Below are 23,472 nucleotides of genomic sequence, written 5' to 3' on the forward strand. Positions count from 1 at the left end.
CAGAACATAGTTCAAACGATGAATTGGGATGGATAAAAACAGAAATAGTACTGATATTAAGGCATGATTCTGAGATTGTCTGTTGCTTTCTCCCCCAACTGCTTTATATAATTCCTCCAATCGACTGGTCCTTCGAATAGATCATCCAGTCCAATCACAATGTCTGGCCGTTCCTCAACCAACTTCTCCATGTTCAAACCATCATATGTTTCCAGTCTTGCCATTTCTCTGGTATCCTTTTGTACTTCTTCGTCTTCTTCTTCTCCTTCTGGGATTTTGCCATTTGGATCATAGATTTCTTTCTCTTCCACGACTCCACTGTTATCCAGCTCACTTATACTCTCGAGAAGAGATTCTGCCATGATCTTTGGCAGTTGTCTCCTCGTACCCCCAAGACTTGGGGCATTCTTTATCATCCCAACCAGCTCTTTCGCCAAGATTTCTTGTTGTTCTTGGAGCCGTTTGATTTCCATCAGAATCTCCCTCTGCACGCCTTGCATTTCCTCGATTTCCTTCTCCATTCGAAGAACACTCATTTCTTCTCCATTCTGTTGATGTTGCTGATGATCCTGGCTCCGTGCTGGTCTATCAGTTCGACCACTCCTCCTCCTCCTGATGTTCTTCAGCCAACGCTTCCTCCCCTTCCGAAACCATTCATGGTGAAACTCATACCTCTCCCAGCTCACTTTCTTGAAGCCCTGAGGATTGGATTACATAACAGAACAAAAATGAGATTCTAACTGAGTTAAATTGCAGTTTTCTTGATCTTGATGCTTACATATGTGTTGAGCTGACAGATATAGCTGGAAAAAGTGTTATGCTTGAAGTAACAAGGAAGAATTTCTGCAGCAAATTTATGAGCATCCCAAATAACGAAGCCATTTCCAGTACTGTTCCAAGAAACAATACCATCTGTCTGGTGATTCTCCACCATGGCGTAAGTCTTTCTCACAAAGGGTGTAGGCGAGACAGCAGCCCTCGGTTGGGCACGATCCTCCCCATTGCTGCTCTTCTCACCAGAATCCTTACCAAGAACCAACATCATATGACCATCAACTTGCTTAATTAACTCTTAGCAGGAATACAATACTGAGAAGCTAGAGAACTCAGTTTCTTCTGAAACTCAGAAACTAGTGTTATGAAGTTTTTGAAACTCAGTAACTGTTCACAACATGTTTTTTGTGTGTCCAAACATGGGACTTCTGGAAAAGTAAGTAAACAGAATTATGAATCAGTGGATATGGAGAATTGGAAAACCTGGGCACTGATAGTATGTGGATTAATCCAAGTGGTACAACTAACAGAAGAATAACTGAAAAGTGTGCAGTAAAAAGGACAAAGCTGTGAAGAGTGTGAAAAAAGGACTAAATGGAACCAGGCATGCATGCATAAAGTGATCAGTTCTCAATTTTCATGTGATCATCTGTTAAAATAATCTTGAAAAACAAGAGAATAATAATTAAAGGTTTTAGTTGTCATTCTTTATTCTTGTGTGTAGAGCATATTGCATGCATGACTGTCTTTTATCAGGGTTCGGAACAAGTATGAATATTATTTATCGTGGTTTAAGACGAATTTGAGTAATTTTAAATGTATTCGGTTCGAGAATGGTTAAACTAGTGCAATAGAACATATTGGCTAAGTCCTCCATCTTTATACTTAATAATTGTGATGATTGCGTCACCTCCGGTATTGCTCCAAAGGATCCTTCATTAAGATTGTGTGGGCAACCGTCAATTGAGATACTGTGTAATTTTTTGAAATTTCTCCTCGGGCATCGAAATTTGGTGTCTTCGTAATTAGTCTAGGTATAGCAACAAGCACAATACCACTCGTTTAACCATTCTCGAACCGAATACATTTAAAATTACTCAAATTCATCTCAAACCCTGATAAATAATATCTATTTCGTTCACAAGCACACAAAAAGTTAGCCATAAGACCCCTTGCCCCCACCTTTCAATTGTTATACAGTAGACCATGGTCCAAAAACGACGCTGTTTCTTTAGGTCAGTAACTTTGAATCACTCACAAGTCTCAATCCATATTCAACGAGGACCTTTATCCCAAGCCCATTTAAATCCAACTTAACCTTCATTTCTTTTCTTGAACACTAATGCACTTCATGTTTGGGCTTTTTGAAGCCCATTTTAGTCCAGTAATATCTAGAAGGAAATTATTGTGTAGATCATGTTCCACACAGTGCTGTGTAGACCATAATAAAAAGTACATTTTTAATATACTAAATGTATATTATTTGTATTTAAAAAAATGTACATTATTTATGTATTGAATGTACATTATACAGAATAATGTACTTTTCTTGAATACAATGCACATTATTAAGATATTAAAAATACATTATTTTTGTACTAAACATACATTATTTTATAACATACGAAATATGGTCCACACAATTTGTATGGACCATGTAGAAACTGTAAGCTTGATGTTTATACATAGCAAAGAAGCAGAATATATAGAGTACACAACCAAAAGAATAAGGAACTAGTTATAACAACCTATACAAAGACTAAGTAAACCAAAAGAATAGGCTAGAATAAAACTGAACAGAATATTAAGTCTCAATAGATCATGGTCCATACAATAATGATTAGAAGATACTCATAGGTACTCAATTATGCACATTTTAGGGAGAATAATGGTGGAGTCATAATAATAATATAATGCTTGGATTAAGCCATTATGGATGCCATCATATTGCATTGCAATCAAAATACAATAATACAAAACATGCAATAGTGAGCAGTGCCAATAATTAGTATAAATAATCAGTAACATAGTCATATGATTCGCAGCTAAACTATGTTTCAACCTAAATGCATTATGTTGGACCATTATATTGATTGCAATAATTGTAGTTTAGGTGTGGCAACAACGTAACTCATCTAGTCATCTCCATCCTATTTAAGGGTCTCTTTAGAAAGTAGGAAAATGACTTCTGAAAAATGAGTCATTTTTCAGAAAATATTTTTCTTTCCCGTGTTTGATTGCCTTTTGAAAAACTTGAGTGTGTTTAGTTTATTTTCTAGAAAAATGAGTAGAATTGTATGTTTAAACATTCTGGCGGAACATGACTTCGTCCATATTTTGGCGGAAGTCATTTTCCGCCAAAATGGCTTCATTTTCCCTAGTCAACGGAAAATGTTTTGCATTGACTAGATTTTCCTATTGCATCTAAACACTGAAAATTTGGAAAATATTTTCCAGAAGTCATTTTCCGGGTTTCCAAACGGATCCTAAATTTAATTTGAATTCCAAATAGAAGGACTCATCATTACTCTTACCCTAGGAACAACGAAAGGAGATGCACTCTAGGTGGAGCCCGCCTTGTGACCTTAGGCGGAAAAGGACCACAGACCTATCTTAGGACTATAGTCGACAAAGGACCACTAAAAGGTACGTAAGTCAGACTAGGTTGCCCATAATTAATCGGTTCAAACTAAGAAGGTTAATAATCAACTTTTATGAGAAGTCGAATTTAAAATAGTGTAATTATCAGATCAACTACCCAATCAATTCGGTTGAGGTTGTTCCAAATGTATCTCCATCCTATTTATACATTTATGCTGGCCATATATATTTGGAACGTTGTTGTACTAACAACAAAAGTTACATGGAAGTGTGACAATACAATTCCAACATAAAATGCAATAACTATCATATGCGATCTAAGGCCCCGCTTGGAAGATGGTAAAACAATATGTACTTACGTAGGGTCCGCAGAGCTCTTTTTTTTTTTTTTTTTACTACTGACTCTATTACAATGTAGTATCTGTTCATAACTACTTTCTCAACCTAATGAAGCACAAAGAGTCCATATCGGAGTCCAATATCCTCTAATTAAATATGATTCATTCCTTTTAATTTAGACACTCCACTAATTAAACCACCAATTATTTCTTTCCTTTGATGTGTATCACACCCGCGTTAAGATAAAAAAAAATTAACCTGTGAAAAAGTAGATTGACCTCGCGAGTTCAACTCGTGCGAGCTCTTGGGCTTCACAGGTGGTCTGCCCGAGCCGCGGGCCAACATTAATGTTATTATTATTATATACGTAATTTTTAAAGGTGAAAGGTGTTGGCTTATTCTTATATTTATACTAGTTTTATTATGTGCTTTGCGCGAATATGATAATGCCCAATGGTTATTTTTAAATAAGTATTTCAAAGTATATCAATGCAATATTATATAGAAGATGTTCATGCATAGGTAAATAAATGTTGAATTTGTTTATTTAAATCGATAATTTAAAGTATATAAATGCAAGATAATATATGAGAGATTAATTATATATAAATGTCACAAAAAGATATGTTTGCAACTTTATAATAACGATGGTGTACTTTGTTTTTATGAATGATTCATTCCAACTTTACATACATTTGTATGGATAGTTGAATGGCTATGTGAGTGGAGTGTGATTCTTGTATCAAAAGGTCATGAGCTCAATTCTATTCAATATCTTCTAATCACTTGACTCACAAAGTACAAAGTCATTAAAAATAATATGAACCTTTCCTTTTAAGAAATTATTACCACCAACATTTTTTTATTCCAGTTAAGGATATAACATTATTATGGATACTTTTAAAACACCCATCATTTTAGATCATATCATGTATATTATTATTCATTGTATACAATAAAAATTAATACACTTCCATATTAATAAAAATGAATACTCACTATGATTATAAATAAAAATATCCATTAAAATATATCCATAAGACTCACCAACCCGTATGAGTCAGGTTAAGACTAGACAAATCTAGCCCGTAAAAGTTTAAAAAAATTTCAACCCACATTAACACCACTAGTTACATCCAATTCGTTTCCAACAACTCTTTAAATCTTATTTTCTTTCTTTCTTTCTTCTTCTTCTTCTTTTATACGTGTATGTATATAACTATATATATACACGCGCACACACACAAATTCAAAAGAGTCATTATTAAATGAGGTTATGGTTCAATGAGGTGGATGGAAATGATAATATTGTTGCATGCACATTTTATATATCTTCAAAGCTAAGGTATTTTAATTTGTATATTTGGTTAAATTATATATATTGGATTTTACTTTCTCCCCACTCAAAGTCATAGGTTTTCAATATGGTGATAAGAAGTACTCCTACGAAGATGTTGTCTTTCAACCTAACAACCAAAATATGCACCCCATCACACTGTTTTGTCTTTTCTACAATAATGTACGTTCACAATTATTTTTACATATAAAATTAATAAATTAAATTTGATATAATAATTCCTTAATAACCAACTTTCAACTCATTTAACCAGCGAGCTATAGGAGCAAATTGATTGAATTTTTATTTGCTCCGTTTATATTGAAGAAGTTAAAACTGAACATTTCATATTGACATATTGTATATGTAATATCACGAGTTCAATTCTGATCAATATCTTTTGAGAATTAGAGTTTACCCAATGTACACCATCGGGTTGTGATTGTGGGTTTCCCTTTAAAAAAAAAAAAACAAAACAAAATTTGGTAGTTTCAAAAAGTTGCAAAATATAAGCTATGATTTTCGTTGGTTAAAATGTAAACTTTGACAATTTTGATATCTAATTTTAATAATAAAAAAAATGCTTCATTGGATTAGCTAATCCTTGGATGGGATAATACACACATATATAGTCATTATGGGATATGATTAATAAAATAATACTTTTGGCACTATATATATATATTAATAGTGTCAAAAGTGAGAGTTGGTATAGCAATATATATATAAAGCTAGGTTATCTTTCTTATAAGGGAATTGTGCACCTAACAACCTAGGCTAGCTAGTAGATTAATGCTTTGTGCCAACTCCACTATTCATACAAATGTATGTAAAGTTGGATGCAACAAACTGATTTTGTGCTTAATTTAAAAAATAATGTAAGTTCGACTACTTAAGTTTTAGATAGTAATCAATGGTGATTAAAAAAGTTAAAAAAAAAATGTCTAAAATCTTTGTCAAACTTTTATATGAGTTGAAAAGTTGGTCAGAAATTGGTAATTCATCTGTGAATGATGTTTTGAGTTGGAAAAAAAAATAATTTTTTTGATCTTAAATAATATTAGAAAATTGTTTAATTTAATAGTGGAAACAATATAATTTTGAGTGAAAATCTTAGATCTTTCTTATTGAGAGGCATATAGGTTTTGTCGGATATCTCTCTCTCTCTCTCTCTATATATATATATATATATATATATATATATATATATATATATTCAAATGAGAACAACCTCCTCTTATGAAAAATGAAAATTAATTTTAGTCGTCCATTAGGTTTCATAAATGATTGAGGGGTTTAGTAAAAATACACAAACCAATTTTATAACTATTGTAAACTTTTAAGTTTGTAATATTTATAAAATTAACCCATCTTTTTTTCCGTTATTTCTCAGCAACCTTCAATCGTTGATCTATCCAAATAAATAATATTTCCCTTATTTCTTAGCTACCAAGTTTGTAATATTTATGAAATTAACGTAACCCTCATTTACCAGGACTATGTGGTCTAATGGTATCCGGGTTGGACTTCTATTTGGAAGATTATGAGTTCGAGCTTCAGTGGAGGCGTTATTGGTTTTTTGTGTTTCAGAAGGTTGAGAAAGTATATGAATAGATACTATAATGTAATAGAGCCAGTAGCTTTCAAAAAAAACGTAACCCTCATTTTTTAGTTTTATTTTTTAACACTTCTCAACTTTTTACATAGGAACATGTTCTTACTTGAAAACACACACACACACATATATATATATATATAATATTAAAAATTCTAGTCTTAAAATTCTTGGCCAATTAATTACACATACCAAGTCTATTTTTGTTTATTTGTAGATGGGATACAAAAGATTATTGATTAATTATATGAGACATTTAGCAAAGAATAATGTATATTATTTGTTTGGCAATGCATAAAACAGCTATGTAAGCACTGAATACTATAACCTAATTAAGGATCTAATCATATCATAGTACAACACCAATAGATTAATTGTCTTGCTTGTCATCTTATTCAAGTTTCATTTTGATGGCCATGCAGGCTTCCCATTTTCCCATCAGTCCACCATGATTATCTTAGCAACTTACATTGTTTATTCCTTAAAATATATTATCCACTATTTGCAATAATGTTTTTGACACTTGGCTTTACCCATTCATGTTTTTGACAGAATGGGAATTCTCTATCATATCCCCTATCATTGCATGCCTATATATATATATATTCCATGAAAATGAATTGTAGAATATTTGTTGAGAAAATGAGATCAAGAAATAAGGACAAAGATAGAAAACGAGAAAGAAAAATACAAGATTTATGTAGTAAATACTATAAATATTATATTTATATATGTGTAACCCTAATACATCATACATTTACAAAATCACACCTGAACTGTACTATGCACCACCAATTCATTTAGCGAAGCTAATTCAAGTGCAACCCCGAAAACCAGTGTTATTCCTCTGCGGCTATACTCTAATGCTTGTCATTTTCTAGTGACATATGAACCATACACATCAATGTTTTTTTTTTTTTTACTTTATTAATGAATGAAGATTCATCTTCACTTCTTACTGTACAAAAAGGTAGTCCAAAGCTTAAGCATCCAACAAAAGGGATCAGAGGGGGTTCACATGGTGGGGGTGAAGTTCTCCATTGCTAAGGGATATGATAGTAATTCATAGCTAGCGACTTCCATTATTTATCTTTTCTTGTCTTTTCCTATTCAGCTATTCATTACAAATTAAAGAATGACATATATATATGGTGGAGCTTTGTATACCATTAATATACAATGCATTATAACAATTAATTAATATATTAGTATATATAATATTAAAAATTCTAAGGTGTCAACAAATATATATATATATATATATATATATATATATATATATATATATATATATATATATATATATATATATATACCATCAAATTAAATTTACCATCTTTTACTTGAATTAAAGTATTATAAATGATTAACAAACATAATATTATGTGAATAGTTAATCTTTTTTCATATGTTATATTTTAAACATCATATAAGGGTTTAAGTTGTTTAAGCATGATTTCAAATTCATGTGTACATGCATAGTAAGCATGATTTCAAATTCATGTGTAATTGTGTATACAATAATAACGCTTTTAAAAAGAGTGATTTAGAATGAGATTCAATTGAAACTCAATAGAATTAATCGTATTTGAATAACAATTCAAAGCACTATATGCAAAAAAATATATAAATTCAATAGAATTAGTCGTATGTGATCAAATAACAATAACAATTCAATGCAAAAAATTGATGTTTTTTTTATGACGATGAAAACTCTCAATTAATACTTGATGGTGTATATTGAATAAACATTGTCTTATGACTATAGTTGACAAAAATCACAATAAATTAAACCAGTCTGGTTATTATGTCAAAAGTCTGACTAATATAACTTACTTGGTGAGAGTTGCGGCATGATATTTAATCAACATACATGGAGAAGTAGAAGCAAGAAAGCTAAGTACTAACATTCGGACAGATCATGTGGGAGCTAAATGGGCATCTGCATCTTTAATTTCAACCCAAGGAAAAAGGTTAAACACAATGCATGTTCTTCATCATCTCTTTCCCTTGTATTTAATTTACTAATTATAGAAGCCTATCTGCGATGCACAAAATTCAGTAATTATTGTACAATATAATTACAATAATTATATATGCAATTAGTAAGCGAAATTTTAGTATATATTCTTTAGTATAAATTTATACATGTATAATATAATTCTTGTAATCTTGTGAGATACTCGAATACTGTAATATTATATGTGAAAATAATGATTTTTAATCCATACATAAATAAGAATTTCTTACAACGTATATAAGATGATAAGACCACTCTTATGTGTTTGCACCACACCAAAGTTGTTAGAATGGAACTTACATGTATCATAACAAAACATTATTTCTAAGAGAAACATCAATAGCTAAAACTCAAAATAGATTTTTTTGTGAAATTCACGCCATGAAAAAAAAAACTAAAAGAAAAACATTTTTAGTGTGGCGGTCAGTTACGTTGGTAGCCACTTTGACGCGCCCAACAGGCACTTGTAGTGCACACACATGTGTGTGCGCTAGTCTTTTTTTTTTTTTTTTTTTGAGATTTTTGTAGTTTTTTTTAATTTGTATAGGTGGAGGAGAGGGGAGAGAGGAAAAAAAAAATACTACAAGTAATGGTTTTTTTATAAGACCCACTATCCCACAAAAAATTGTCTATTTCACCTCATGTGCGGGTGACGCTCAGCTGGGCGAGTTAGAGGACTTTTTTTTTTTTTTTTTTTTTTTTTCTTTGCTCTCTCTTATTTTATCTTTCCTTGTCATCTCTTCAAAAATCTATTAAAATACTCGATTCATGTTGTTGGTCTTAAACCAATTTTTTTTCTCTCTCATTCATTCAACTCATCCTTAAAAAAATAAAAAAAAAAAACCCCCTCAAAAATTCACGATTGGAGATGCCCTAATTGAAAAATGTCATCACAAAAATGAGTATGTAAAAGCTCACAAAATTGAGTTATTTTACAAAAATAATGTTTTTTTACAAAGTACAACGTATTTGATTAAATTTAATTTCAAGAGAAAATTATGAAAATTTAACTCGTTATGATTGTCGTAAACTTATATTATAGTAAATTGCTAATGTAAATATAAAATAGAAAGATTTATTTTTGTAAGAGGGTGTTATATAGAAGAGTTTTAGACTAACTTTTTCATAATGTAAAAATTAAAATTTGATAATTCAAATTAGTTTAACCGTGTTGAGAATATCTGGCAAGAGATAATAGTAATATGTATTGTAATGTCGGATTCAATTCCTTGTCACAAACCTTATCACGAGGACGATACATTAATTAATGTTTATGTTTTTGGTTGGGTTCATGAGCCGTCGATTCACTCGCAAGATCTATGATTCTGATTTGCCCCAGCCTGGGTCCCACTAGGACTCGGGGGAATAGGACAAAAATGAAAAGAAAAGAAAAGAAAATGAAAACTTGAATTGATTTTGGTATATATTTCCGGCACCACCAAAATCTTCAACTTCCACTGCTCCCTAAAGTCAAGAGTTTTGTTCAATCAGTTCTCAACCGAGAGGGCCGCCATTTTTACGCTTCAAACCTCACAGAACCGTGTCGGAGGTAGATCGAGAAGGGCCGGGTGGTAATTTCACATGCGCACCGGCATGTGCAGAGTTTTTTCTTTCTCTTCATGATAAGGTTATCGGGGGTTCTTGGTTTGTTGTCTCCGACAGCTTTCACTGACCGCCGGCGCCGGAATCCTGGCACCCACTTCTCCGGAAAATGTGTGTTTGGTGAAGCCCGACATGTACCCGGAAGCGCAGCAAGGCCGAGAGTCCCCCGCCGGAAAACCAAGAATCCGGCGAGCGCTTGACCTCATCTCTACGCTCATTTCCGCCTCCCATTCTATCAGGGCCTTCGCGGTGAAATGGCAATTGATACGTAACAAGCTCGAGGAGCTCCTGTCCAGCCTCTCCGCCGTCGAGAACTGCGACGATTCCAGCGAAAATTCGCAACTTTTCGGCGCCGTGAAGGCCATTTCCGTCACTCTGGAGAGCTGCCTCGACCTCGCTAGCCGCTGCGCGGATTTATCCTACGGCGGGAAGCTCCGCACGCAGAGTGATCTTGACATAGTATCCGCAAAACTTGACGGGCATATAAAGAATTTGGCGGAGATTTACGCCCGTGGCTTGCTTTCTCAGGGCTACGCCATTGTGGTTTCAAAACCCGGCCTTTCGGCGTCGCGCGACGATATGAAATTCTACATCAGCGATTTGCTGTCCAGGCTGAAAATCGGCTGCAAGGACATGAAGAAACAAGCCCTTCTTGCCTTCAATGAAGCGATTCAAGAAGACGATAGGTATGTGAAAGTAGCTATCGAGATTGATAACTTTGTGGGCGTGTTAGTGAATTTTCTTGATTTTCATGAAGATGATACTATCCAAGAAGAAGCTTCCAAGGCAGTGTCAGTAATTGCAGGCTTTCAAGCTTATAAGGGGGTGTTGATCAAAGCTGGGATAATTGGCCCACTGATTAGAACTTTGGAGAGTGGGAGTGATTTGAGTAAAGAGTATGCAACAAGGTGTTTGCAAAAGGTCACAGAGAATTCTGATAATGCCTGGTCTGTTTCAGCTCAAGGTGGAGTCACTGTCTTGTTGAAAATGTGCTCCAATGGTGACTGTAGGGGTGAATTGGTTGCCTTGGCTTGTGGGGTGTTGAGAAATCTTGTTGGGGTTGAGGAGATCAAGAGGTTCATGGTTGAGGAAGGCGCGATCCCAGAGTTCATCAAGCTTGTGAGGTTGAAAGATGAGGTTACACAGATATGTGGCATTGAGTTTCTGCAATGTGTGGCTTCTGGGGATGAATCCACCAGGCAAATGATCATTAGAGAAGGAGGGGTTGGGGCATTAGTGAATGTATTGGACCCCAAATCGTTATTTTCGTCTAAAACCAGAGAAGTAGCCTTGAGGGGGATCATGAATCTGTGCTCCTCCTCAGCTAGTTTTGTTACCATTTTATTGAGTTATGGGTTCATGGATCACATTCTGTACTTCCTCAGATACGGGGAAGGCTCGATTCAAGAACTGGCACTAAAGGCCGCCTTTTGGATGTGTGGGACTTCAGAGGAGTCCAAGAAAGCAATGGGGGATGCAGGGGTGATGCCAGAGCTTGTGGGGTTTCTTGATTCCGAATCTTATGAAGTTCGCGAAATGGCAGCCGAGACATTGTCTAGTCTGGTGGTTGTGGCTGGGAACCGAAAGAGATTCGTGCAGAACGATCAAAACGTTGTATTGCTTCTGCAGATGCTTGATCCTGAAGAGGCAAGGTTTGGGAACAAGAAGCTCTTGCTTTCCATTCTCTTGTCCTTAACCAGCTGCAACACTGCAAGGAAAAAAATTGTAAATTCTGGCTACTTAAACCACATTGAGAAGCTTGCAGAGGCAGATGTTTCAGATGCCAAAAAGATTGTCAGGAAATTATCCACCAGCAGATTCAAAAACATCCTTAGTGGAATCTGGCATTCTTGATTCCCTTTCTTTTTTTTTTCTTTTTGGTTTTCCCCTTTAGTTTCCCAATATTTAAGTTCCTGTTTTGTACATTCCCTTAAGTGCCTTTTTCTGAGTTAGTTAAACTTTCATAATCATTTTCCTATGATTGTTCTTCACTGTGCTCAAAAGGGCTTTTAGGGCCTCTTTTTGTTCATCTTGTAGCCATATCCATTTTCTACTAAAAGATCTCAACCAACCTCTGTATATATAGAATTCCCATCCCACAGTAAAATTCAGTTAGCTGGGAATGCAAAGCAAGTATGAGTTGGATAAAATTTGTCTGGTTTTGGGGTGGGGAGAGAGACAAAGCAGCACATGGGAAAGCTAGGCATGAGGTTTAGATGGGCATGTGATATGTGGCAATCAATGTCTGTCCACCCTCCTCCTTGCATCCATAGAATAGTGTGATGGATGATGATGATGATGATGCCACCTTTTTAATTTCGTGCAATCACTACTCGAGAGTGTGTATTGGATAAATTTTGTTTTGTGACCTTAATCACCCATAACTGATCGGCTCAAACCTAGAACACCAATCAATAGTTGCCCTAATTGGGAGTCGAACTTGTAATTTTGTGGTTACCAAGTCAACAGTTTGACTAACTTGGCTCGGTTGTCCCAATCTTTTATATTTGTTGTCTCATGTATGGTAGTAGCTAGGATAAAGTTATAATACAAGAAACAATAATGTCATAGCAAAAGCAATATTATAAAGTGATGAAATTGGATAAATGATGTGCATCTTCATTTACCTTAACATATAACTCAACTGATCAACTAAAATAGTTAATAGTTTTACTTCGCTGGTTGTCATAGCCGGGTTGTCTCCTCCACCGAGGCTCCAGAGAAGGACAAATTGGGATTGTTGGCATCGGAGTGCAATCCTTTTTTTTTTTTTTATCTTTTTCTTTTTTAAGAAAAAGCTTCATTTTACATATTTATTTATTAGTTTTTATTGTATGGGTTGAAGGGAGAGGAGAAGATGAGAAAGTGAAAGTTGTCTTACATTGAAGAACTATTTGAGTAAGTTGACAAAATGGTCTGGGCATTGGACCACAAGGGTCCAGCAGGTTGCTGCTCAACACTTCACAGTCCCTACGCAAAAATCCATTCATAGCTGTTTTTGGATTTTGTATGGCAACTTCTTTTAATGCATTCCCACTTTTTTTTTTAATATTTTTTTTTATATTAATAAATGAAATGGGCTAATCCAATACCAAGCAAACATTAGGCAATCGTTATGCGTTGGACCCGTGTCCAGCATGCTTGCTGGACACAGGTAACAGTGCCGTTAGGCACTGTTATCTCTTTTTTTTTTTTTTTTTTTTTTTTTAATTTCAGACCGTTTCATTATAGAAGTATATGTTCATAATTTTATTACTATATGTTAATAACTGTACATTCATAACTCCATAACTGTACGTTAATAACTCTATAACTGTACATTCATAACTCCATAACTGTACATTCATAATTTTCGAAGCTCTATGTTCACAATTTTAGAGCTCTATGTTCATAATTTTATCACTATATGTTCATAATTGTAAGTTCATAATGTTAGAGCTCTTTGTTCATAATTCGATCAATAACTGTACATTCATAATTCCATAACTGTAGATTCATAATCTCATAACTGTAGATTCATAACTCCATAACTGTAGATTCATAACTCTATAACTGTACATTCATAACTCCATAACTGTACATTCATAATCTTCGAAGCTCTATATTCACAATTTTAAAGCTCCATAGTCATAATTTTATCACTATATATGTTCATAATTGTAAGTTCATAATGTTAGAGCTCTGTGTTCATAATTTCATAATTGCATAACTGTACATTCATAACGGCATAACTGTACATTCATAACGGCATAACTGTACATTCATAATCCAAAAAAAAAAAAATAACGCCGTTAACGGCAAAACGCGCGCAATTTTTTTTTTTTAAACAAAATGACGTGTTTTTTTTAAAAAACGACGTCGTTTTGGGCCCGTGTCCACAATTCATTATGGACACGGGTCCAGGGCATAATTTGCCAACATTAGGAGCTCAAAACAGGAATTTGGGCTTTTGAACCCAAGCCCAATCTACAAACCCCATTCTTGGCCCAATATTCAAAGCCAACTTGGGCTGAATTCTGAAATCCCATGGCCTAATGGCCCACGCAAACATAAACAAATGTTTTTTTTTTTTTTTTTTTTCTTGGGTAGGGGTAAACAAATGTTCTTGTTTGAGTACTCATGCATCTACTAAGGAATATCTCAAAAAACTTACAGGATATGTTATTGGTACCTGCATGGTCGCTGTCATGGGTGATCTTATTTTTGGTTATGATATCAGAATTTCAGATATATATAATTACAAATTTTTTCTACATATATATGTATAGAGTTTAATGGTTATCTTGAGTTACATTTTATTTATAATAATATATTAATATTACCACTGCTCTTTCAGACTAGGAACCCCGAACCCGCACGTGAAAATAATAGATAAAACCACCAAAAATAAAATTAAAAAAAAATGGTTTCCTCGTTTACAAGCAAAAAAATTAGACTTATTTGTCACCATAAAGGAAGTACAGGCCCCAGCTCGTAATGTCAATCATGATTCCATTTTTCCAACAACTAACTGGCATCAACGTCATCATGTTCTACGATCCCGTCTTGTTCAAAACCGTCAGGTTTGGAAGCAATGCTTCTCTTGTATCTTCTGTGATTACCCGCCTTGTTAACGTTCTTGCCACTTTGGTTTCGGTTGCATTTGTTGATAGAGCTGGGAAAAGGTTCTTCTTCGTTGAAGGCGGCATTCAAATGCTTATTTGTCAGGTAACGTAATTCATTCTACACTCCATCGATCTCAACCTTCTTTAAATAATATCATCAATATAATCTTTTATATTATTCATTCATGTTTACTAATTAATAAGATTAATGTTCTTTAATTTAAACAATCTGCTGCAGATTATTGTTACTATACAGTCTGTATTAGCAAACATTTTCTATACTGTTGTAATCTTAGGAAAATTTTAAATTTTAAACATTTTCTGGTTGCCAATTCCAGTCAAGATTATATATATATATATATATAATTTTTTTACATCCTGCGAATAAAAATCTTGGCATGCGCGTCGTCGTTAAGGATACTGAGAACTTGCGACGGAGCACGGTGCCACACTTGGGGAGATCGGAGACGGTGGCCGATCTGCGCAAATTTATCCGCCGCCCTGTTCCCTTCCCTAAACACATGCCCCACCACGCATTTCTCCAGTTCCGGGATGATGACATTAATCCGATCAAGGTGCCGCTGGGACTCCTCGCACCGGACGCTCTTTTTCCGGCGGACGACGTCGACCAGAGACCTGGAATCCCCTTCCAGCCAGAGACGAGTCCACCCGTTCTCCGCCGCGAGCTCCAGCCCTCGCCGGAGAGCCGCCAGCTCCGCAACCGTGCTGTTCGATTTCCCGATGGATTCCGCGTATCCCAGCAGGAATTCCGCCTCGTGGTCCCGGAAAACCCCGCCGATGCTCGATTCTCCGGTCTTGCATTTGCATGACCCGTCGAAGTTAAGCTTCGTCCACCCCTCCTCCGGCTTCTCCCATGCAACCTTAACTTCACGTTTCTTGTGCCAATTCCTTACCAGAATTTGAACGGCGCCGCCGCCGATCACCCTCCGATTATTACACCCTAATCTCTCATACACCACCTGCAACATTTTCATGGTACAGATAAAATAAACAAGTAAATTAAATTAACAACATAAGCTAATTAACTACGATGAACACGTTTCCATGCATGCATGTTGCATGAAAAATTATGGGGTACGAAGAAGAGAGAAATAGACTCTTAATATATTTTAATTAGAAAAGAGTGAGTGGACTTGTTTCAACAAGTTATTGACCATTGCTCTTTACCAACCAAGATAAAGGGAAAAACCGTTTTTAACCGCTAATAGTAGCAGTTGAAGTTCCAAGAATTTAGGAATCATGTGCCATGATCATCAACTATTGAACGTGGTTTTCTTTTTGGTTCTGTATAATCTCAATCTTATGTTAACTTTGGTTCGTCAAGTGGTTAATATATACTGATGATTTAGAATTGCAAATTATAATTTTTTTGTATTGACTAACACCTTCCTTCCGTGCAATGTAAAAGTAGCATATTTGAGGGCATTGGAGAATGATCAAAACTGTCACTTTATGAAAAATTGAAGGGTTATAAATGGTCATGTTAATAATTTAAAGACTAAGAAATCATTATTTCATATAAATTTTAAATCATAGTAGAAAAAGGTGAATTCTACTAACCACAATTCCACAAGTCTGCAGAGATTATTCGAATGTGTGTTGTAGGTGAATCTATACTTACGACTTTAGTCGACAAAGGATTATAGGTGATCCTGTTCAAATCGAGAAGATCAATAAACAATTACTACAGAAGCTCAAACTTAAATCCTTAGTAATTACCAAACTACCTGTCCAATCAACGTGGTAAGTTTATATTTTTCCTATATTTTATGGATAGTTATGCTGTACATCCGTATGCACCATGCATGGTGCATACGGATGCAAAAACGGCGTCGTTTTATTAAAAACGCGTGTCTCCCCTTAAAAAAACGACGTCGTTTATATTTTTTTTTAAGGGGAGACGTCCGTGTTTAAAAAAACGACGTCGTTTTTGCATCCGTATGCACCATGCATGGTGCATACGGATGCACAGCATAATTTGCCATATTTTATTTAGAAAATAGGTGGTTTTGGGCCTATTCTCCAAATATTATTTGTTATTGTTGGGCTAAAAACAAATTGATAGCCCATACATTTTGGAACCTTCATTCTTATCTGGATTGGGCTGCCCAGCTTAAAAAATCATAGCATTTTCTCTTTAGTCTTCACAAAATCAGCCATGGATGAGGTCAGCTTAACCTCATGCACACGCAATACAAGGTGAAAGGAGAGGAGAAAAGCCATGCATGGGATAGCCGTGGGTCCTACATTTGGGGACAAAAAGGAATCAACACCATATCTTTATTCCTACGTATATTTGTTTTTTAAGATTCTAATAAGTTAAAGGACTTAAAGCTGCATTCCCTGTCTGCATGAGGAAAATATATAAATTAAAAATTACAATTTTTTTTTTTTAAATAACAAAGGTTAAAAAAGTTCTTGAGTGCTCTGTACTAGAAATGATTGAGAGAAGTGTTAATGTAAAACATTAAAGAAAGAAAGAAGGTTTAGATTCTTGAAAAAGGTGGATGAGTAGCTAGAGTATAATTTTTGTATTAGAAGATTATATATTTGATTTTTATTAATATGCTATTGGGCCTTAGTCAAATTTATCGCATAGTTTCAATTTTAAATTTTAAATAATAAAAATTTTCTTGTGGTCTAGTGATACGAACTTACGAAGTGGGAGTATTGACTCTTTGTATTTTAATAGGTTGAGAAAGTAGGGTAGTTATAAACAGATACTACATTGTTTCACTGATGTATAGTGAGTACATACTTTCTTTCTTATTTAAAAAAAAAAAAATATTTGCATAGCACTTGCCCACTACATTAACATTTAGGATGCCCTAGAAATGGTCACAAGGCCGAAAATATGTGGGTTATATTCCCCCCTACCTTGATCCCGCATTCAAAAATATATATATATTAAAAATTTTAAAGTGCTGATCGATACGGGTGCGTTGGTGCATTTAGCCATTTGGTACCAAGTACAACCCAAAAAAGTTTTTGGGATTATACTTATACTAAGGATACATGTATCACCATAACACTTGGTAGAACCATACATATATACTTACACATTTTTTTTTTTAATACTTGATACAAGAGACACTAATACCAAACATCAATATAAATTTTACAAGAGACACTAATACCAAACATCAATATAAATTTTTCATATATATATATATATATATATATATATATATATATATATATATATATAGCTTTTGAAGAACATATTGATGACCTTCCTGTGAATAAAATGGATCCAAACTCATGAAAGTTGGTGAGGTTGAGTTGAATACAAAAAAGGCCCACAAAGCGTTTGACACGGATCAGAAAAAGAAATGATAGATGTTGATGCTCATACATATATGGGGTTGAAGGCGTGACTCCATTTGTGTTATACTCTACAAATTAAAATGTCTTCCACTCTTTTTCCAACCACACCTTTTTAAAGCCAAACCTTTTAATTTATGACCAAAATATAATAATAAATAATGGTAGAAGGGTATAAGAAAGTAAACAACCGTTGAAAGAAATCATATATAATAGGGTCCTCTCTTGTCCATATCTGAAAATATGCTTTGGCTTTATCTTCTATCGATGAAAAAACTATTAAAAAAAAAATCGCAACCATTGATATGATCAAGAAGCTAGAATATAGTGAAACAAACTCCATCCAAATTAATCAAAAAAATAGTCGTCAGGCACCTTGTGCTTAGATGTCACCTGGGTTAGACTCTTATATAAGAAGTTGTGAATTCAAGTCTCAGTGGATTTATGAACAGATACTATATTCTAATAGAGTCAGTAGCATTCACAAAATTTGACTTTTTTTTTTTTTTTTGAAATTATCGATTGGATTTCTTGGTTTGAGCAAATGGGTAATCTATGTTAGTTTATCTCATTGTGGTCCTTTCACAGCTAAGGTCACAAGATTGGTTTTTACCCATAGCACAAAATTATCGATTGGATTTCTTGGTTTGAGCAAATGGATAATCTATGTTAGTTTATCTCATTGTGGTCCTTTCACAGCTAAGGTCACAAGGTTGGTTTTTACCCATAGCACACATTTAGGTAGCGGCTAGTGGACTTTTTAGTAAATTAAAGAAGTAGAAGATAGCACTGAAAGGGGTGACCGAGTGGGGGAAGCTCGATTCCATAAGATCATGTGTTCAATTCTTACCAACATTCTCATGGTCGAATTTAATTTAAACTGGTTAATCACCAGGCTATACTTAAAAAAAAAAAAAAAAAAAAAAAAAAAAAAAAAAGGCTAGAAGATAGCAACGAAAATTAAAGAGAGGATAATGTGCTAGGAAAGTTACATTATTTTAGGCCACCATATATGTGAATATATGCTTGTGGTTGGGACATGCATGGCCAAATGGGTGAAATTTTTTTGGTACATCATACCTAGATTGTTCTCCCATGTCAACTTTTAATCTTTGTAAGGATCGAAAGCACAAGAAGTTATTATATATGTAGGGACTGTTCAAAAGATCGAAAGAATATATAAATTTAGTCGTTCTGCACTATGATACACACAACTTAAATAGAGCAAGACAAACAAATGTACTAAATCTATCATACTATATTAACTTCTTTTAGGGCAATCCCAATCTTCAAACTAGTAAGTTGTATTTGATTATTTATAAATAATATTTTTATAATGGATGCAGATACTATCCAATATTATTATTATATGGTACTGATTGACACCTTAGAATTTTCTTTTATAAATATGTGACTTATCATATCTTTTCTCCCAAAAAATATCGAAACAAAAATATTGACTTGTATTATATTCCTCAGTTGACTTTATGGCATGTTTGTATATATTATTGAAGACATGATTAAAGGCCCGTCTATTCTCTATGAGACCCGTCTCTGAGTTTTCTTGGTTTGAGCCGGTTAGTATATTGACATCCTGAACTGATTTACCTCCTTGTGGTCCTTTGTCAATCAGGATTACTAGGTGAGCCTCATTCACGTAAAGTGAACTTTCGGATAGGGATGACATATTTTTTCATAAATCAAGGAATTAGGGTTTGGTGGTGATGGGGTGTTGGGGGGGGGGGGGGGGGGGGGGGGTGTAGCTAGGCTAGTAAAAGAGATGGTCCCCAAAATTGATGGGTAAAAATAGGAGTTTGAAAGTAGATTAGATTCACATGAGTGACATGAGAGTTGGGGATCGGAGCAATAACTCAAACAGGTTTCATGCAAAATATGGCACCACGACGTGCATGTACGTACCACCCCTGCCATGATAACGAAAGAATAACCACACCCTTTGTATACATTATCATTTTACTGTAATTTCTATTATCATTCGTCAACATCCCGCAACGTACAATCAAACTACTTGCCAAAACTTCATTTTGGATTCTGTAATTTAATATAATTCAACACCCCAGGTCTTCCTGCCTACCTAGCTAGCTATAAAAGCTATATATGTAGGCAAGATTTTATATATGCCGTTTTAACCCGAGAGGTCAATTGATTGGCTTTACCAAGAGTAATTTTAAGATAATCAATTTTCTTTATTATCTAGTTTGTACGTTTTTGTAGACAGCCGTGCACATTGTCAACAATAGGTAGTTATGATTGTCACACATTTTGAGTTAGGAATTTAAATATAGTATTCGTTTGATTTATATTATGAGTTTATTTGATTTTTTTCTGTAATTTAATTTATTATTTTGGTTGTGATATGCCATTTACTTGACATGCATAATATGTTTGTGAATTTTGATGCAAACAGGTAGAAGGCAACAAAGTAATATTATTGTATTCTTGGAGTCACATTCCAATTTATATATCATCATTGTGTCTAGTCTAGTACAGCCTATGTTACCGTTTCAGAATGAAATGGCCAATGGTCCCCGACAAAGGATAATCCTCAGGTAAAACTGCAGTTTAAGACTAGATTTCTGATGATACTTCAGCCCCATTCTTTGAAAACATATCAAAGTGTTGATTTTTGAGAAAGTCCATAATCACTATTTGAAAGTGTGTTCCGAATGAAATTAACATTATGACCCAAAAAACAAATGTGTTTTAAGGACAATCCGTTTAAGCATCCAATGATCAAGTAATTATCGTTTGAAGTTCAATTCTCTATGAGAGCTGTATATTGTCATTCTTGATTTGATTCGAGTCAACTATAGACAGATCAAACTATGGCCATTTTGGGTAAAATAATTAGCCTATCAGCTAATTTTAACTTGTTTGATCATTATTAGCTGTTTGACTTGGTTAAACAACAATATGAGTGTTTGATTAATTAGCTTTTTGTAATAGCTTATTGCTCCAAAACACTAAAATTCAAAAAGCTATTCAAAACAGCTTTTTCAATCAACTTTTTGATAAAGTCATTTTTTATATAATCAGCTATCAGCTAACAACTAATTTACCAAACATCTCTACAATCAGCTAATGTTATCAATTAGTTAAACCCACTAACCCAGGCCAGTCAGTTAACAGCTATTTATCAAACACCCTTATGTTAATTTGCCTCGTGATCCTTGGTCGATTAAACTCACAAGGTGGGTTTCACATAAAATACATTTTCAAATAGTAGTTGCATGCTTTTTCATAAATCAAAGTCATTTTGGTAAATCAACAATTAATTAGTTGAAGTAATCCAAGATGAAGCCATAATTAATCACAGCTTAATAGTATGTGTAAACAGGAATTAGGGTTAAAGACATTAAATGCAGAATTGGGAGTTGGGACATGCGAAATTTCCGAAAGAAAAGACGACAGAAGAGATAGTTTGTCTGGGTGTCCGATCATGGGCTGGCTTCATCATATCATCAAATTAAAGGTTCTGAAGAATGGAGTGGGGATGGAAACACAGTACTATACGTGAATCCACATTGAGTGCATGCAGTCACGTGCCGCACCACACAAAAAATAATACTAATTATTATTATTATTATTAATCTCTTCAATTCCTTGGTTTCGTCATATATTAATCCCATGATTACGACATAGCTAGCTAGCTTGGGAATGGATTCAATAATAATGTGCAGACAGTGATGAAAGGTTAGCTTCGAGGAAATAGGGTGGGGGTCTGATCTGCTCTCACACATCATCACCTACTTCATTCAAGAATCATGTGATTGTCCTTACTTTCACTTTTCTTTATATTTATCATCATCTTTTTCATGTCTCAATATATATTTTTTTAAAATAATTACTCTATTATAGTGTAGTTTTTTTTTTCAAAGTATAATAATAATAATCTAATTATAATATTTCAGATGGATGAAAAATATATGTATTTGCTTCTTATTATTTTTAATATCGTCTGACATTATTGTTAATGGAATTTGATTTTTCAACTCCATTATCTCGACTGACTAGGTTATTACTCTAGTCCAGTGATACTCTTGACCCAAATTTTTTTTTTTTTTAAAAAAAATCAATTCCTATCAATTATGATACGACATAAAAATATTCAAATCAATATCAATAACTTACAATCAATTGCAAAAAAAATCATTAATAAACAAGAATAAATACTTTAATTCAAGAGAGATTGATACATCCTACACAAGATTGCTTTAGTCCGAGTCAAAAGATGGTCCTCTTAGCCACTAGGCCAAGTAATTATTGGCAATTAGGAAAATGTATTATATATATGGGTTTTGACACTTCAAGTAACATTGAGTCCTGGTGTAATAACGATAGATGTATCAAATAATCAATAATAATAAGGATTAAGGACCGAATTGTCAATAATTGCAGCTTAATTCCCTTGTCCAAACAAATAATTAATAGATAACCTACTCGAGAGCTGTATCTTTATGCAATTAGTATTAATATGATTTTGTGATAGTTATGTTTCATATTAAAAGCTCCATATTAGTCAATAGCAAGCAGTATAGGAATTCAAATGAGCAGGTAAGGGAGGTAGAAATGGTTAATAATGACAATATTAGAAATGATAACAATTTGATTTGAATTGGGTATTTATATAGAATCACAACCGGAAATAATGGAATTGCGGTTCATAACTATAACATATATGATTTCCGCTCCAATTTATAAAATATTCTTCCGAGGCTGAACCCCAACCCTAAGGGCCCCCACACCCCGATCCGACAGAGCATTTGGGAGGATGTAAATCATGGTAACTCAACTAAACACGAACCACAGAGGTTAGACCTTTGCTCACTGGGCACAAGGAACTCCCCTCACTTTGAGAGGTTGCTCCCACACTGCCGCGGGTGAGACTCGATCCCTGGTCATTCTTCCAAACATTCACCTAATCACCTCTATGGCCAGTTGAAAAATAAAAAATACTCATGTTGCAAAAACTCTGCCTAGGCACCGGCCGGCCTCCTAGCGTATCACTATTATCGGTGGTCTAGGCGGTCGACTAGGCCGCTTAGGTGCTGACCGCCTAGGTCTCCTTTGTTCCGACTAGGTCACCTAATCAGCCTATTAGCTATTGTTCTCTTTTTAAAAAAAAAAACAAAAAAAAAAAACAAAAAAAAAAAACAAAAAACAAAAAATGAGTTATTTCACTCAAAATGATATCACTTTGAACAAAATAATCTTA

At 34.2% G+C, this 23,472-nt stretch overlaps 2 protein-coding genes across 2 annotated transcripts; one reads left to right on the forward strand and one right to left on the reverse strand.

The window, feature by feature from the left end:
- Positions 1–56: 56 nt before the first annotated feature.
- Positions 57–1,042, reverse strand: LOC109164818 (heat stress transcription factor B-3-like). The gene is made up of 2 exons (XM_019313364.1): positions 779–1,042; positions 57–698 (listed from the first exon to the last, which is right to left on the reverse strand). Exons 1-2 carry the CDS (start codon positions 1,040–1,042, stop codon positions 57–59), a joined length of 906 nt encoding a protein of 301 aa, XP_019168909.1.
- Positions 1,043–10,108: 9,066 nt separating this feature from the next.
- Positions 10,109–12,273, forward strand: LOC109165821. Its single transcript, XM_019314766.1, has one exon. It carries the CDS (start codon positions 10,420–10,422, stop codon positions 12,139–12,141), a length of 1,722 nt encoding a protein of 573 aa, XP_019170311.1. The 5' UTR covers positions 10,109–10,419; the 3' UTR covers positions 12,142–12,273.
- The last annotated feature ends 11,199 nt before the right edge of the window (positions 12,274–23,472 follow it).

This window comes from Ipomoea nil, unplaced genomic scaffold (assembly GCF_001879475.1).
Source record: "Ipomoea nil cultivar Tokyo-kokei standard unplaced genomic scaffold, Asagao_1.1 scaffold3069, whole genome shotgun sequence".
Lineage (NCBI taxonomy): Eukaryota > Viridiplantae > Streptophyta > Magnoliopsida > Solanales > Convolvulaceae > Ipomoea > Ipomoea nil.